The sequence below is a fragment of the Gymnoscopelus braueri genome, assembly GCF_963280865.1.
Source record: "Gymnoscopelus braueri genome assembly, chromosome: 2".
Classification (NCBI taxonomy): domain Eukaryota; kingdom Metazoa; phylum Chordata; class Actinopteri; order Myctophiformes; family Myctophidae; genus Gymnoscopelus; species Gymnoscopelus braueri.
Genome location: NC_137604.1, coordinates 36320862 through 36335912, shown reverse-complemented (window position 1 = coordinate 36335912; position 15051 = coordinate 36320862). Strand labels below are relative to the sequence as shown.

The 15051-nt window shown below is 41.8% G+C and overlaps 2 protein-coding genes across 5 annotated transcripts; both read left to right on the top strand.

The window, feature by feature from the left end:
* Positions 1 to 503: 503 nt before the first annotated feature.
* Positions 504 to 10748, top strand: zfyve27 (zinc finger, FYVE domain containing 27). Of its 4 annotated transcripts, none has more exons than XM_080456731.1 (12): positions 504 to 821; positions 1552 to 1797; positions 2206 to 2276; positions 2410 to 2596; positions 2828 to 2923; positions 3038 to 3150; positions 4419 to 4540; positions 5183 to 5254; positions 8008 to 8149; positions 8326 to 8372; positions 8486 to 8567; positions 9723 to 10748. In XM_080456731.1, the coding sequence occupies exons 2-12, from the start codon at positions 1565 to 1567 to the stop codon at positions 9791 to 9793; spliced, it is 1236 nt and encodes a 411-aa protein (XP_080312857.1). In that variant the 5' UTR covers positions 504 to 821; positions 1552 to 1564; the 3' UTR covers positions 9794 to 10748. The 4 variants fall into 4 exon arrangements, with proteins under 4 accessions (XP_080312857.1, XP_080312856.1, XP_080312859.1 ...); XM_080456730.1 differs by having other exon boundaries at positions 4419 to 4561; XM_080456733.1 differs by lacking the exon at positions 5183 to 5254.
* Positions 10749 to 11266: 518 nt separating this feature from the next.
* golga7ba (golgin A7 family, member Ba) lies at positions 11267 to 14615 on the top strand (the record flags this gene model as incomplete). The annotated part of the gene is made up of 5 exons (XM_080442432.1): positions 11267 to 11278; positions 12435 to 12560; positions 12956 to 13108; positions 13227 to 13328; positions 13474 to 14615. The coding sequence occupies 5 exons, from the start codon at positions 11267 to 11269 to the stop codon at positions 13555 to 13557; spliced, it is 477 nt and encodes a 158-aa protein (XP_080298558.1). The 3' UTR covers positions 13558 to 14615.
* Between the last annotated feature and the right edge of the window lie 436 nt (positions 14616 to 15051).

Genomic DNA, 15051 nt, shown 5'->3' with positions numbered 1-15051 from the left:
GATATGCCAATATAAATACATCAATGTGATAGTCTTGATCCAAGGCTACTGTACATCAACATGTGTCAAACAGAAGCCATGCCGCTTTTATTAATACGTTTTCCCCATCTGTGAATCAAAAGTTGTATTTATTTATTAATTGATTGATATCAATCAATTAATTAATGAATACAACTTTTGATTCACAGATTCAATCAATATTGATTGAATACTTTATTAGCTGTTTGTAAAAAAAAAAAAATGCACATGATGAAAGTAGGCTACAGTTCAATAAGGTCTGCTAAAGAGGATTTTAAACCCAAGAAAGCCTATGGCTTGTTTCCAATTTTTTTTTAAAATCTGTTATTATTTGTTTTACAGTCCGGTGTGTGTATTATTGTCTGTATTTGATTCTATCATGTGAGGATGTGATTATTATCTTTGTAACCATAGAAACGAAGCTGCGATCGACCAGATCTGACATCAGCTGCTTTTTTCCGCATTCTATTCGCCAGCCTGCCTGGATCCAGAGAAGGAAGTGTGTGAAGTTTTTCCGGGGACAACGCTAGCGATAGCTGGCGACAGCCAGTTGTCCAAAACCAAGGGTTTTCAAGCATTGTCTCAGCAAGACATCCGATAATCCATAAACAGTCTTTATACTGTAAAGCAGCAGATGTTACGTGGGTCTTCTGATGGCTGTCTAGTGTCTACTAACCGAAGGCTGAGTGAATGATCATCTCATCTCTGATGCTATCAGCTGGAGTAGCTAGCTACTAGCTACCTCTCACCTGCTAGTTGTTGTTGGACACCGTGTTGGTGCTTTTCATCTGCATCCCTCTCAGGTAATAATACCAGCAACACTGCACTGTAGTACAGTGGTTCTCAACCTGTGGGTGGGGACCCCCAGGGGGTCCCCACATGATTTCCCAGATGACAGTGAAGTGGCAATTTAAGGACTTAAAAGACCACCACTATACTATAAAAACTGGTCAAACATTGGCCAAATTGTCAAATTATATTAGAAAGAGGCAAAAATTCAATTCACATTATTTAGCTGTGGAACCGATTCAAACAAAACGGAATGCCTCAACTCCTACATTTCCAAGTGCTTGTCGGGTTGGGGGGTCCCCAGTTCAAATATGATTATTTTGGTGAGTCACGGCCTGAAACGGTTGAGAACGACTGCTGTAGTAGAAGTATATCTCAGATAATACCAGCTACACTGCTGTAAAAGTCAGGTAATGCAGCTACATTGTTGTAAGAGGCTTTGTTTCAAGTTTTTGTATCTAAGCTAACGTCACTTGACTCAACTGTCAGTTAACATCTGTGACAGCTTCCTCATACTTTTGGAATGTAATTATTTACTTTGATGTTGACTACACACAGTAAAATCTTGAGTGAAAGTGTGCAAATGGAGCCAAATGGAACATTTGTACACTCAGAGTAATAAATGGATGAATTCACACTCAGGATTTTACTGTATTTATTATTTTTACTCCGAGTACATGTTGGCCATTGAACACCCGGCTCTCACTTTTAGTTTTTACTATTTGTTTTGTTTCCTTTCCCAAGCTGCACAATAATAATGGCCCATAGTGCCGGAGTGTCCCAGGACCCCCCACAACGGGCAGGGGAACGTGGGGAGCTTGTCCGCATGTCTTCCAAAGAGACTTCCGGGTCCCCGGAGGCCTCTGAGTTGGGAAGCCCACGCTCGGTCCAGAACTTTGACCTCCTCAGCATGGTGGTGTCCTACAAGAGAATGGCTATGTTTCTAGAGCCAGTCACAGATTCAGTGGAGCTGATTCGCTACTTACTCGGGTGCGTGTGCTTCAAAAACAACATTAATGTAACAACCACACATCTTATTTATTGTCTCTTTTCAACTACAAGAAATATCATGTGAACAGTGCCGTGAAACGTATTTCACACAGGTTCAGGATTTGTTTCCATACGCTACAGCTCGGTTTCAGATAAGGTTCTCAGAACATGACATCTTTCTAAAACAGCAAAAAATTGCAAATCTGCAAGCTCACAGAGTGCCGTGATCATGTAGATGTACTATTTATTCCCCTTGAAGGGTGGTTCTGGTTATAATGGAGAAAAAGACTTCACAGGTTTTGGAAAGTGTCAGGTTATGGAAGGTTCTGGGTTGCACTTCGTAGTTGAAAAGAGCTTTTATGTTAAAGTGCTTCACATTCTGAAATAGTCACTATTCCTGTCTCTCAGGTGGAGGATGCCCCTGTGTTCTCTGCTTGTCTATATACTCCTGAATATCTTCTTCTTTACTGTTAGTGAAGGTAAGGTGACATTCAACAGAATGGTTTTAACATTGGTGTGCCTCATTTCTGTATGCTACAAACCATGGAACAATTCATTAACTTCAGCATGTACTTGTATGTCTGTCATCTTCTCTCTCATCCGTTTTATCAGTGGGTTGGTTCTTGGTGTGTGTGCTGGGGGTGTCGGCACCTGCTGCCCTGGGCTACCTGCAGGACATGTGTGGGGGTGAGACTTCGGAGGCAGAGCTCCAGAGGAGGCGGTACAATGCCGTGCACCGCCGAGATCTGCTGCAGGTGAATCTCACCAAACAGGACGCCATGCTGCAAGTCAAAGACCTGTAAGTGTGTGTGTGTTTGTAGGAATTTGGATGTGCACTTGTATGATATCACACTATGTCAAATTCCTCAATCCTGTAAATAAAGGAAAAATACTTTTTAGGATTATTTTGTGAGTGAACTAATTCTAATTTATACCATTTATGCCATTTTCTATGCATTTTGACTTTTGTTTGTGTTTATCTTAAACTGAGTTTGCGTTAGCATGTTCTCATGTGTCAAATTTTCAATAGGTTGAAGCATCTGGATGATATGCTGTCTACTGCCTGTGTGTCAGCAGAATCTGTGTACAAGGTCCTATACTGGGACAATCACTCCAAGTCCTCTAGGTACAGTATATATCTGCACACACACAGATCTATCAACAGTTGATAGATCACTAGATCTGTCATGCTTTGTTTCTCCTGTGCTTGCAGATAAAGTCTGTCTGTCTTTTGTTCTAGGTTCTATGGAGGGTTATTGTTGGTGATGTGTCTGCTGTACACCACTCCAGTGGCCTGGATGCTGGCTGTGCTCAACAGCGCCCTCTTCCTGTGGAACAAAGACTTCTGCAGAGGTTACTTTAAACATAGAAATTGCTATCTGATATCTTCCTCATCTGGGGTCTCATTTATAAAAAATCCTTTGATTTTCAACCATTCTTTGGGGATATTTCTTGCCCAGCATTGCTTCTGTTGACTTGATATACAATGAAGATTTAACATCAAGGATTCTTGTTTTGTTTTAGTTTTTCTGAAGGTATTGCGCTGATGTTGTAGTCGTTTACTTTGGACGTATTGTCAGGCTCTTTCTCTCCCAGTGTTGCCAGATGGGAAATGTAAAATTTTAGTTCCGGAAACTTTAATCATCCAATTCACCAACAACCAGTAATAACAACAGCAGAATTTGGCATTGGCAGAGAAGATTTGGCACATTTTTAATGGGAGCACCCCTCATCCTTACAAATCGGGCACCATTTAAAAGGGAAATAAACAGGCATTCCAACGGTATAATGTTATTGCCAAGTAGCGATCACAAATTTCGGAACTTTTTGTTTTGTTTATATCTTACGCTCAAAGTGAGAGTTGTGTTCGTGTCCTCTGCAGTAAGTTGGACTCATTCTCGTAGGGTTGGCCTCTGCCAGGGTTGCAAATTCAATTGTGATGTATCCTGTATGAGATATTCATGGCCAGGATCTTAAGGCGCAGTCATGTCGTAGACATAGAGGGTTTACAGTTAGGTGAGCTGGGTGGAATTGCATCACTGCTTTTTGCAGAGGATGTGGTCCTGATTTCATCATCGGTCTGTGACCTCCAGCTCTCATTCTTTAATGAAATGAATGGGCTTTACGTTCCATTATCTAATTATGTAATTGTTCAAAATGGGTAGACTATTAATCACTGGTTTTAGCTGGCAGGCCACTATGTTGGACCAAGCAAGTTGGATGGAGGCTGACTCTTGTGTTGATATATTGATGTGTTGAAATACCAGGTGAAGCAGGAACGAGCTGCTGCAGAACAGCCACAGAGTAGAGCTGGATTGGGTAACAGCACAACCATTTTGGTTGTGTGGAGGTCTCCTACCTCACATTCTAGATTTCACACCTAACGGTTAATTTAACTCTTTATTTAAATGTCACTGTCTGAGTCAAATTCCAAATTCCAAAAAATCTTACAAGCGTAAATAACAGATCTACAAGACCACATCGCGTCACACGCTTGTAGTTTGGCTATTTTCACTCGTATGATGTCGCAGCAGCCTTCAGACTGTTGACTGTCGGTCACTTGGATGTAAAGCTCCTGTGGAATGTTGTAGGTTGTAGAACCGTCTCTTTTGTGGTTCCAGTTCTGCTGAACCTTCTGGAGCTGTTCAACCCAGGTCGGGCCCAGGCTTCAGACACAGAGACGGGGCACGCCGAGCAGGACAGTAACCTGCAGGACTGGCCCCCTACACCCACCAGTCTGGAGGTGAGGTGGACAGCGAGTGTGGTGAATGAAATACTTAAACCTTCTATACTTTTGATTGATTGATTACGTTATTGGCAGTTTGAAGCAGTACAGTAAAACAATGCCAAAAGGATAACACAAAAAGCCCTGGGGGGGCTTGTTTCCCTTGTGGCGAGACAACACATTACATAAGAACAAGAAGACTAAAACAATAATAGATATATCTTCAAAAAAGGAGGAGGGGGCGGGGGGTGTAGTAAAACTGACCTGAGTACTTGATCTACTCTTGTTTCCCTCTACACGCCAAATGTATTTGCCGAAAATAGCCGATCTAGCTTGTAGATCGGCTATTTTCCCTGAATGTTCGCCCCCCAGAATAGGGATACTAAGGACGGTTCAGGTGGTTAACGGGGTGGGAGATCGGTGAGGGGGGAGATTGAGGGAGAGGGTTGTCTCAGGATGGGAGGGCTTGTTGCTGGATGGAATGTAATGATGGCACATTAACAACACGGAGATCACATGCACTCTGTAAGCTGCTTATGTCTTGATCCCCTGCTATTTCATACATGTATATAATCTCAGTTTGTGAATAATACATAACTGTGTGTGTATGATACATTAATATGATAACTGTGCATGTGTATGCGGTTGTGTACTGTGTAGGACCTATCACCTGGCAGCGTTGAGGAGGCCGAGGAGGCGGAGCCTGATGACGAGTTTAAAGATGCTATTGAGGTAGTGATCGACCGATGACCGGCATGCCTATTTTTTTTACTTTGGCTCATATTCAGCCTTTTCCTCCACATATCATCTATTGGCCTCATGGTATTGGAGTGATTAGTTGAGCCAAATGAAGTGCGAGTGTAAAACACCTGCTTGTATATGTCTGTCAGTCTTTCTGCAAATCTGTCCACTAGAGGGTGCTGCCTTGCAGCTTGCCTTGTTAGTAGTTGTGTGATTTTCCACATAGTCCTGAAGTTCCCCTCATAGTCACATATTATGGGTTCCCACAACAGTGCTACAACACAAATGGTCTAGAAAATTGGCTACATTGGATTTAGAGGTCCCCCATTTCTGCAAGGTTTGTCCCTACATATATAGTACTTTATCAACCTGTTTGGCCAGGTTAAATTTAGTCCCAAGTATTTTATAGAAAGATTTTCATTTGCACATCTCTACTTCTGAAGAGAAGCAGTCATAGATGAAGATGGACAGACCTATGTTGTTAAGTTCTAATTGATAAATTCCACCAGTGAGCCTGAGCCATGGTCTCTTTGAATTGAAGTGATTTGGATACGGTAAGTGTCCCAGCATTTTGCCTGCAAAATGTTTAACTTTGATTACTTAAAAAGTTTAGCTTGCATATTGGCCTGCAACCTTAACAGAACAATTATCGCGGTCAGCTGAAAAAACGGTCGATCACTACATTGAGGTAAAGAAAACTTCACAACTCTTCTCATTTCTATCTCTTTCCTTCTTTACCATGGCTGTGTCTGCCCTTTCCTATTTCAAACTTGAGTATTTATCAGATTTTTCATTGTCCCGGTGTGAAATGAAATGTCCTGGTATAATACTGATGGCACCTTCCCCACCCTGTGCCCACTTTGCTTATAGTGGCAAATCTGATGTGATGAATAAGAGGTAGCCAGTTATTTGATATCTTCTAATAGTCATAGATTAGCAGTAACAAAAGAAGATACAGTACACATCTGTCAATATGTTTGCTTCCGCTGCTTGCTGCTGCTTTTTGTCAATGAGTGACAAGCTCTAACCCAAGTGACTCATCTCCTGTTCTTTCTCTGCTGTCCATTGAACTCAGGAGCACTCTATTTCTCAGCAGGTGAGTGTAGCGCCCCCTCTGTTTAGCAGAGGCCACCACACTGAGTCTCTGAAACTAGCTTTTTGAGAAGCCCTTTTCCCGTTTGTGTGCTCATGATGATCAACCTTTCGGTGTTTGTGTTGTTTTGAAGACTGTGTGTATGCATGTCTGAATGTCTTTCTCATGCGTAGACCAAATGTTACATCTACTATTAAATGTTAATTCTACTGTATGACATTTTTCTTTTGTATTGCTCTGCTTCCCTTATAAGGCGTCGCCTTTGGTCTTAGTGGTAAGTGGTTTCTCCCTCTTCCTCCCCCTGTCCCTCATCTACCCGTCCCTCATCTACCCATCCCTCCTCCATCATCATTGAAATAGCAACAAAGAAACCTGGTTGTAAAAATGTTGGCAATAATTAAAATTACTTGGATCTGTGTTGCTCGTCTTCCCATCTCTTATCAGGTGGTCATTCTTGTATATTGGCAAGTCTGATAAAAGATGGGAAATATTCCCAATCTATAGTCTTGTCTTCTTCATCTCCCTGCAGTGTGTGTGTTTTTGGCTAAATGACTGCATGTTAAATGTATTATGCACATTTCTGTAGGCATTCTGCGACATGATTGACTGGCTGTGGTATGAAAGTTAGCAGCCCTTTGGCTGAAGACTGTCACACAGTCAGTGGGCAGAGGCAATTGTGACCCTTATGTCCTCCAAATGTCACTTACGTGGTTGGCCTTAATAAGTGAGTATATTAGTCTTGAAACCTGAAATGAAAAGATAAAACCATATAGTCATCTGTATTCACAACCATGTGTGGCGATAGGTTATGTTTATGTTTGGCAGATGGTATAAAGGGTTTTACAATTCATGGATTGTTTGAGATCTAAATACATTTGTTGAAAATCTCTGACTAATACACCCAGTTGGGTTTATCATTCTGAAGGCCAAAAGGAACAAATTAACAAATGCACCTAGTCTGTGTATGAGGAGCGTAAACAACTAGGGTTCCGTGTGTTTGGGAACTACATTTCTAATCCCTACCAGTCTCTTGAAGTTCTCTCCTCCCTGTTTGCCAGTGACCTGTTCATTTCTTAGCTACTTTCCGAGTGTGATTTTAGTCCCACGTGGAACATTATTTGTGATGATTGCCAAATGTAATTTCCCATGGGTGTAATAGTTAATAGTCTAATAGACACACAGACTTTGTCAATTGTATTGACTCTGCAGTCTGTTTGTATTTTCTTTATTTTCTCTAGCTCTCTTCCTCTTTATACTGCTACAGTGACTTCGGGGAGTAATCGATTTCTCACATGGATCTGATATATAACTATACAGTTCCAGTAACAGCAAAAGGGATAAGGGTAAAGAATACAGGGCAGAGTGTTTAAGATTGTGCAGTCCACTACAAAAAAATATAAATCGACTAAGCTAAGCCTGCATTAATGTGCCAAGAGTCATTTGATCTGGTGTTCTCCACTGATTGCTCCCATGGTGGGATGTAAAATGATATCATTGTGATGCCCTCTGCTGTTTTCACAGTGAATTACGTCCAGCTTGACCCGATGCTGAGCCGTCTGGCAACGTTTCCTGGAATACTCCAAAAGGATAATCATGTTTTAACTCACTTTGTGGATGATTCTCTCTCTCTCTTTCTCCCTCTCCCTCTCAGGAGGATGACGATGTCCATCTGGGGCCTCCGGACTATGATAACATCTCTGACTGTGGCCTCCTTAGCCGCAAAGAACCAATCCGCAGCAAGGTCTCCATGCTGACTGAGAAACTACGCAAGCGTTACCCCACCACGGCCACAGGTCAGCCAGCTCTGATTACTCCCTACACCGACCAGTTGTGTCCTTCACTCCTGTATTTATAACATTTAAGAAAAAACTCCTGATCACAATATTCTCATGTCCATATTTTTTCTTTTTCTCACATCTGTTTACTGTCTTGTCTCTTTCTTTATCACTTTCTTCCTCGCTCCCCAAAGGCAACTGTTCTAGCTGCAATGCAGTCTTCTCAGTGCTGAAGAAAAGGGTGAGACTGACAAGCCTGCTATGAACAAGAATCAGAGACGTGTTCAGTGGTTATGTGTGTCCTCTCACATGTTACAGAGATGATAATAGACCTTGTGTCTCTTCCCGTTTCAGAGGAGCTGCAGTAACTGTGGCAACAGCTTTTGCTCTCGATGCTGTTCCTTCAAGGTGCTCAGATCCTGCATGGGCGCCACAGGTGAGAAGCCGGCATCCAGCAAGAAGTACCTGGATTACTATTACTGCTACTACAGTGAAATCCGGACTGTTAATTTAACTGTGATCAATTTCTGCACCCTGAGAGTTACAGATTTTACTGTGTACTACTGCTATTGTTCCAGAATTACTACACCTGGGGGAGGGGGGCTGTTTATCACTCGGGTTAACTGCTTAAGCCTAGCTGTAGTATACAACCCTCGTAGACGTATTTATGATTCTGACGTTTTCAATCTACGAGAGTTGTAGGGTTCACGCCGCATGGAGACATGGACTTTCTGCACTATGCCCCTCAAATACTCCAAACGTGTACAAATTGAAAATAAAGGTGCTTACTTAAATGTTAACTACTTCTACGCGGTAGTAGTTTAATGTAATAATCCATATATTTCAATAAAGAAGTGTTTTAATGCCGTCTGTGGCCGAACGCCATTTTTTCACCCTCGTTTACTGTAATTCCGGGTTTCACCGGATGCGCCCCCTCACTACCCGTCACTACCGCCCATTGGGAACTTCCGATAGAATCGGCCACAGACGGCATTAAAACACTTCTTTATTGAAAGATATGGATTATTACATTAAACTACTACCACGTAGAAGTAGTTAACATTTGGGGCTTTGGGGTAAGCACCTTTTATTTTCAATTTGTACACGTTTGGAGTATCTGAGGGGCATAGTGCAGAAAGTCCATGTCTCCATGGGGCGTGAACCCTACAACTCTCGTAGATTGAAGACGTCAGAATCATAAATACGTCTACGAGGGTTGTATACTACAGCTAGCTTAAGCCATATACTTCATATATGACAGTTCTTTGACCATTTTCACCTAAAATGACATGCCCAAATTAGGGATGCCAGGTTTAAAGTGGTTAAGAGCAAGATTCAAAAGTGTAGAATATTCGGAACGAACATTAATTGACAGAAACACAACCTACAGTACCATGGTCTCGTGCCTCTTTTATCTTCATTACGTTCAGTCTCCTCTAAGGCCATTTTCCCAACTCTCTGACCAGATAAAACGCCAGAATTGATGCTCAGCGCCTTATCACACTGCTGGCATTTCTAGCATAGAAAACAGGAAGAAATGCTTTGGTGGATACACGGCCTAACTCTGTCCTCACGTCTCCCCTCTCTTTAGCTCCAGAGGCCCAGAGAGAAACCGTGTTTGTTTGTGCCACCTGCAACTCCTCCCTCAACAAGATGCTATGAGAGAGCAAGACAGAACTTCTTTTTTTTTTATCTTTATTTTATTTCCCAAGATGACCAGCGGACCTTTCACTGTTCTACCCCTCTGCCCTTCAGCTTACTTACGGCTCGTACAACGCCTTGGCTTCCCAAAGTTCAAGCTCTTCTATCTGTGATGAGAGTGCTTGTCCCTATGTTAAACTTCCTGACACCCTCACTATGCTAAACACCTGCCTGGTTAGTTGTTCATGTTGTGGTAGTGGGCTTATACACTGAAGAGGACTGCTCCCTGCACTGTTACTGTAGGACCCCCGGTGACCCCCACGTTACAGTCATGATGGGAGACACTAATGGTGTCATTGTTCCCACCATCCCAGGAAGTGGACCTTCTTGGTGACTGAGACGTGTTACGGTTTGGCCCCTTCCCCCAATCCATCTTTAGATGCCTGCAAACAAAAGGAAGGACCTTTACTTTTCCCTTTGCTGGGTGAAGGAAGACTGTGTGGGTTCAACTTTGCTTGCTGGGGTAGTGAGCTTAGGTGGTTGTTGTGCTTTTTACATGCTTTGCTCATCCCCTCCCTTGCAGACAAAAAGTGATTCATCTCTAGTCTTGCCATGTCAAGATACTGAGCTCTATGTAGCAGTTTAACTGTACTGTAAAAGCTTAAAGGAGACTGTTAGAAAAAGCATTGCCATAGAGGTGTCATTACCCAAAAAGTGGATTCCAGAGGGAAAGTTGTGTTTTTAAAACTGATTCAGACACAGATGATTGTAGTTGTTGCTATGCTTTTATTGTAATCCTATAAAGCCTGTTACTGTAAAATGTTCTACTGTATGTAATATATATTTAATTTAAATCCCCCGTAAAATGCACATTAAATGAACTATTGATTTGTTCTGTATATTTTGACCACTTAAAGGATGAAATATGCATATATCATTGACTATATTAAACTCTGACGATTTGGATATCTAAAAACAGATTCTGTGCTGTCTTATTTCCATTTGCACAGTAATCCTGAAAATTGTGACTTGTTGCTTAATGTGTTAATTGATTAAATACTACTTTAACAGTTTGCAAAGACAAGCACAGGGAAGTACAGTTCAATACATGGTCTGTTAAGAGGATTTTAACCCCAAGAAAGCACTGGCTGGTTTCCAAGATTAGGGTCCTTTCGTACTCAATTCATCGAAGATGTTCATTACAAGTTCATTTATACCAGAGCCGTATTTATATGATTAAAATCCAATAAGACTCGTGCCAGAGGTATTCATATCACGTATCTGGAAATATTGCCATGACGTCGTTAAAACGGTACAGATTGCTCTTAGATGACTCTTAGAGACATAGTATTTTTACGCCCAATGCTCCTCCATTCGTGTGGTCTCCGCCTTCTACTCCCCTCCCCCCTTCAGTCCTCCAATCCATTCTGTCTCCAAAGCGATTTCAGCACAGAGTAGACTGGGACTCGTCCCTACACGGCCACGGATGGCAACATGGCGACGGAGGTGAGAATATAATATACACACGACAATGAATCTTTTGAGGTGCTTATTTTTGTGGTGTTGGAAAGCAGCTTTTATAATGTTATTAGGCGGTTTCTACAATAATCAAGGCGCGAATGCTGCCACAATGTCTAGGCATGGTACAGCCTATCCTACAGGCTACACAAGGTTAAATTGCGTGACTCAATCGCAGCACGGCGCACGCTTGAAACAATGTAATTTTTAATGTATCTTTTCTTTGGTCAAATGTATCAAGCATGGCATTTGTTTTTAGCTTCTATGGGTGTACATTCGGTGAAGAGTAGGAACTGCTTTGATTTGTAACTGGAAGTAGGGCAGAAACAGCGGATCATCACGCAGACCTCGCGGTGTTAAGCTGTTTTTGTGAAAGCAGATCTCTTTTTGTGTGTTGTTGAGACGTCCCGTTAATCCAGTGTCATGTTGCCACTGTGATGTTATGATGATCATGCGATGACTGCACAGTGTACATACATTTCAGCACCGCGGACAGCGACCGTTTAGAACGGTCTACTATATCACCTTCTCTCGTCTGAACCTGTAATGTTAAAAAATACAAACGAGCGAATGATGCTTGACGGCATTGGGTTCATTTAACCGCTTCCCACCCCCACTATCATCTGTATTAAAAAAAAAGAAATATTATTTGGTATAAAAATTGTGGTTTCATCCGTCTGTTTAATTCTGTTTTGCTGAATTGATCTGTTGTGAGTTGTAGTGAAATGTTGTACCGTCTCCTCCTTCCAGCTTGCTTCCATATCCTGCCAGAGAGAGAATGAAAGATAAGATAGTATGTCCAGTACTGGGCTCGGGTCCAACAGGCAACAAGGCAGAGTCAGGTCCTGACAGATAGAGTAGTGATTGATCACATGCTGAGTGCTTGTCCTCTATCATCCAATATCCCTAAAGGCAACAGCATCGGCCATTGTTTGTAAACATTAAAATGGAATAGGTACAGAGGTGTGATATTCCTAATATGACTGTCACTCGCCAAAAATAACTGATACAAATACAATCTAAGAACATAATCATTCATAATCAATCATAATGCAACATATACATTTGTATTAATTAAGCTTCACTGTGATGATAACCTTCAAATGAGTTTGAATATGCTTTCTGTGTGCTGTTTGTCCTCTAGTTCCACAACCTGCAGGAGCTGAGGCATAATGCATCACTGGCCAACAAAGTCTTCATTCAGAGGGACTATAGCGAAGGCACCACCTGCAAGTTTCAAACTAAGTTCCCCTCTGAACTGGAGAGCAGGGTGAGGGGGCGTGGGGCAAATTTTTATGCCTTTTCAGTTAAATGGCATATCTGTGTGACTCAGTGAGTAGGTGTGTGTGTATTTATATCCATGTAGTGTAGCTCACAAGTAAGAGTGCAATCGCTCTCAAGCCTGATCTCTGCTTCGGTGACAAGGTGGCACAGCAGTAATAAAATATTTGAAGAAAAGTGTGGATGTGTGGATGCATTGAATTATCTCATTTATACTTTGTACGACGACACTGTCATACAATGAAGTGTGAATAAGGCTTTACTACTCAAGCTTTGTTATGGGTTGGACCTGTTGGAAATTAACAACCTATCTGGCAACGTTTAGATGCACACTTTACTCACAGTAGGATAACGTATATACTGTATGCTCATGCGTGTCTCCAGATTGAGCGGACACTGTTTGAGGACACCGTGAAGACGTTGAACAACTACTACACCGAGGCGGAGAAGATTGGAGGCCAGTCCTACCTGGAGGGATGCCTGGCCTGTTCCACAGCCTACCTCATCTTCCTCTGCATGGAGACACGCTATGAGAAGGTAAGACTGGAGATCTCTTACTGGCCAAGGATTACCTGGGTTGATAATCTGGTACCATTTGTTCTTTCGTTCTCTCATTTCAATTTGCCATAATTATTATTATTTGTCTGTGATTCAGGTACTTAAGAAGATTTCCAAGTATATTCAAGAACAAAATGAAAAGATCTACGCTCCCAGAGGGCTGCTCATCACAGATCCCATTGAAAGGGGAATGAGGGTCGTATCCTTAACTCTTTGTGTGTGTGTGTGTGTGTTTTACCGGGGGGGAGGGGGCATGTATGCATGTGAGCATGTATCACCATGTGTGATCGTTGATCCACTTTCACACCTCTTATACCGGCAGCCCTTAACTCATCTTTCATTAGATTGAAATCTCTATTTATGAGGACCGAGGCTCCAGTGGTTCCAGCTCAGGCAGCAGCACAACATCCGGTAGCACTGGTCGATGACACGGCACACCACTCAACCATAGGCCCGTTTTGTCACTCACCACCATGGATGTCCACCTGGAGAAGCTGAGACAACAGACACAGAGCTCTTGGCTAAGTTCCCATAAAGGAATGTTGCTAGCATGTAAAACTAAACAAAAGCCAGGCATGTTGCTCCTCATCTCACACTGCTAAAGTTGTCCTGGTTTGACTCATGTGCAGGCTGCTAGGGAGGGAAGAGACCCCACCTAGAGTCAACCAAACGGAAAGCTCATTATTGCAGCTCATTTACCATCAACCGCTGGGGGATTAATAATGTGTAAAAAAAAGAAAAAGGAAACCACATATACCACGGATTGGCCAAACAGTTAGTCTTTCCTAAACGTGCTGGAATGTGGAATGTTATTTTACCGAATTGTGAGCAAATTATGTTGATATATGCAAACATTTGATCAGGTCAAGCACATACTGTAGCCAGTATACCTACCTGGAACCTAGCGCCCAGATGTGCTCGGGAACAGCAGCAGCCAATCTGGAATCTGCTGAGATTTAAATCATGTTATCCGTCTGGTAGCTATTGAATGTAGCTCAGTACCTCCATGTACATTCTGTTGCAGATATCTGTAGTCTTTCTCACTCGCGGCTTGTATGTTATTTATTACATCATCTAAAATTACATGCACAATGCACATGCTCATAGACACAAACAACTGTACACTAACCTCTTGGTTACAATGTACGGGACCAACTCCTCCTAAATGTTGATTATTATGCAAATACATTCTGTACATGTAGCAGTCCTTGGAGAGAAAATGAATTAAAGTCTTCCTTAAGTCCATGTGTCATGTTCAAAATACACAACCCTTCCTTTTATTATGGTATAAACCTCCAAAGAACCATAACTGCCAATATGATTCCTCCAAATGTGAACGTGTTACAGTACAGTATGTGTGCAAAACTGAAAGGCAAATTTATACTTCATCACATGACCCTGTTTTCAACTGAAAGAAGTGTCAATGCAACACTTTTTTCCCAGTTGAAAATAAGTAATTTTTATCGAGAAACATGTGTCAAGAGGGTTGTGCAACTAAATATAAATTAGCCTTCAAGAAACACATTTTAATACTGCTTTTTTGTTTAATACACATGGTAATGAGGTGTGTATGACCAACATCAAATAAATACTGCTTCATCACCACAATATTACGGTAATCTGTTTTCTTTCTGTGCATCATTTCATAACCATCAGCCCGTTTATAATCACCCTGAAGATATTGATTGGAACAATTTCTATCAGGCTTGGTTCCTTGTCTTTCAGGGGTGCAACACAGTTGACATTTATTGATTTTAATGACAAGTAAATACAGTAGATTTCCATATGCAAAATGGAGCAAAACTTTAAAGGAGAGAGAGAAGGAGAGGGACCAGAAGGAGGAAAGGAGAAGAGGGGTGGAGGTGTGAAGGAAATATTAATGTCAATTAGGCCTAAACATAAGTGGGAAACCGGAGAGAGGA